The sequence below is a fragment of the Salvelinus fontinalis genome, chromosome 35, assembly GCF_029448725.1.
Source record: "Salvelinus fontinalis isolate EN_2023a chromosome 35, ASM2944872v1, whole genome shotgun sequence".
NCBI lineage: Eukaryota > Metazoa > Chordata > Actinopteri > Salmoniformes > Salmonidae > Salvelinus > Salvelinus fontinalis.
The window spans coordinates 987,124-989,728 of record NC_074699.1 but is presented as its reverse complement, the minus strand read 5'-3'; the positions used below and the strand labels follow the sequence as shown (position 1 = coordinate 989,728).

Genomic DNA, 2,605 nt, shown 5'->3' with positions numbered 1-2,605 from the left:
CAGCTAGCTATTCCCAGTATAACAGTTGGATGTACCAGCTAGCTATTCCCACTATAACAGCTGGATGTACCAGCTAGCTATTCCCAGTATAACAGCTGAATGTACCAGCTAGCTATTCTCACTATAACAGTTGGATGTACCAGCTAGCTATTCCCAGTATAACAGCTGAATGTACCAGCTAGCTATTCCCACTTTAACAGCTGGATGTACCAGCTAGCTATTCCCAGTATAACAGCTGGACGTACCAGCTAGCTATTCCCAGTATAACAGCCGGATGTACCAGCTAGCTATTCCTACTATAACAGCTGGACGTACCAGCTAGCTATTCCTACTATAACAGCTGGACGTACCAGCTAGCTATTCCCACTATAACAGCTGGATGTACCAGTTAGCTATTACCACTATTACAGCTGAATGTATCAGCTAGCTATTTCACATTAACTCACCTGTTCACCCAACTCTCCAATTAGAACTCTTTGTTAGCTCACCTACACACTGGCAACCAATTAGATAGCTTTTATGTTGTTCTACACAAATGAACAACCAAATAGATCTTCCTTAAAAACACATCAAAGAAACACACACTGCTCTTTCCCAACCTGGAATACAGCTGTAAAATAAGGCCTGTATCTATAAAGAAAATTGTACCCCTAGACACACGGAAAATCTAACACGGCCCAATGGTCCAAAATAAAACTTAATCCAAAATGTTGCTGGATATCTCTCCACAGTGGATCTGTGCAGGGCTCAGTGCTGCTGTGTTGATGCTGAAGATACTGTAAGTACTTCAAGGAACTATGCCTAGATGTCGGCCTAATATTTTAGCCATCATGTTGCTTTCCTCATGGTTTTAGAAGGACTCTGTGTACTACTGCCTGACATGGCTTAGTACCGCTTTCCTCCTTTATCATCGTCCTAAAATCATCTCTTACAGGAACATGCAGACAAAAAAGATACTTTAGACATTCTAAAAAGTGTTTTGTATTCCTTAGCTATGAATCAAATGATGAAGATAGACAGAAAGAGGACTCTTCCTAACAGTGTTTATTACAGTGTTACAGTAGAACAGAGTTGGTTGTACAGTACCTGCTAAGTATTCTACATTTGCTACAACAGTATAGAGTAAAATGTCCATTATTTTAATCACTACAGGTTTAATGACCATTTAGTTTTAAATGCAGTGTGAATAGATATAGTCAAACAGAGAACACACCTTGGGAGAGAGGTTTTTCTGGTTAAATAATGTTTAAATTCTAATTATTGCTCGTAGTAAATATTGATCTTTTATATGTTTTTACTTCAGTTATCACCAAAGGTGTAAATGCCTGGCTCCGCTAGGAGTCACTCATGTGGAGCAGAGGAAGTTCTTCCTCTCCTCACAGCCCCTGGTTCCCCAAAGCTCTCCCTCCCTGGGCAGGGTCCCACAGCGGAGGTGTTGGGCGGGGCAGTGGGGCAGCCTCCCCCCGGTCCAGGCCTGATACTCCAGCGGGTCCCCGTTCACCCACAGCCACGCGCTGGCCAGGAAGCGCAGTCCCGTCCACACATGGTCCGTCTGGGCCCCCTTTGAATTCATCATTCTCTGGACGAGGAGATGTTCATTCTCAGAGAGCAGGCTGGTGAGGTCAGTGTAATGCTCCCTGCAGTGATCCAGAGCCTCCTCCCATGTCTTGTTCTCCTTCACCAGGACCACGTTCAGATCAAAGCACAAGAAGGGATATTGTTCAGTGCATTGCTTATCATTCATCTCATGGTTCCTCAACCTGACACAGTCCTGGTTGCCATCGTGATTGTCTGGCTGGCCATGCTCCCAGAACCTGAATGATGAGTTCCACCTTCCAGACCACTTCCACTCTGTTGGGTGAGAGGGATCTCTGTACAGACCAATCCAAACATCATCCGTACTTGATATATGATTGACCTCATCTACTTCATCTTGGTTGCTGATGAAGGCCAGGTCAATGTACTTTTCTCTGCAGTACTGCTGAGCCTTTTCCCAGGTCTTTCCTCCTTCCTCCACATAGTGGAACTGTTTGTTCAGACAGCAGGAGACCACTGCACACAGAGCAGTGATGAGGAGCCCAGTGAAGCTGCTCTTCCTCTGCATGACGTCCCAGTACTCAGTCGGTGTGGAGTGGAGCTGCTCTTCCTCTGAATGATGTCCCAGTACTCAGTCAGTGTGGAGTGGAGCAGCTCTTCCTCTGAATGATGTCCCAGTACTCAGTCAGTGTGGAGTGGAGCTGAGCCTGTCACTTCACTTATTACTACAAACTACCTCATCCTGGCCCCTCACCTCTACACCCAACCCACCAATCAGAAAGGCTTCCTTAGCTCACCTGTACACCCAGCCCACCAATCAGAGAGGCTTCCTTAGCTCCACTCTACAGCCAGCCCACCAATCAGAGAGGCTTCCTTAGCTCACCTGTATACACTGGCTGGTTATTAGAGAGATCTCCTGTTTTTACCTGCACACAAATGAACCAAATAGAGAATCCTTACAGACATTGAAGCAGTGTAACCTGGAACACTGAATTTTAGGAAAGTAAACTGAATTTTTTGCAATGTTCTACTAAAGACACAATGAAGATCTCATGGCCTGACAGTCTAA

At 45.2% G+C, this 2,605-nt stretch overlaps 1 protein-coding gene across 1 annotated transcript; it reads right to left on the bottom strand.

The window, feature by feature from the left end:
• Positions 1 to 1,026: 1,026 nt before the first annotated feature.
• On the bottom strand, positions 1,027 to 2,181 carry LOC129834964 (C-type lectin BML-1-like). Its single transcript, XM_055900329.1, has one exon. It carries the CDS (start codon positions 2,102 to 2,104, stop codon positions 1,346 to 1,348), a length of 759 nt encoding a protein of 252 aa, XP_055756304.1. The 5' UTR covers positions 2,105 to 2,181; the 3' UTR covers positions 1,027 to 1,345.
• Positions 2,182 to 2,605: the final 424 nt, after the last annotated feature.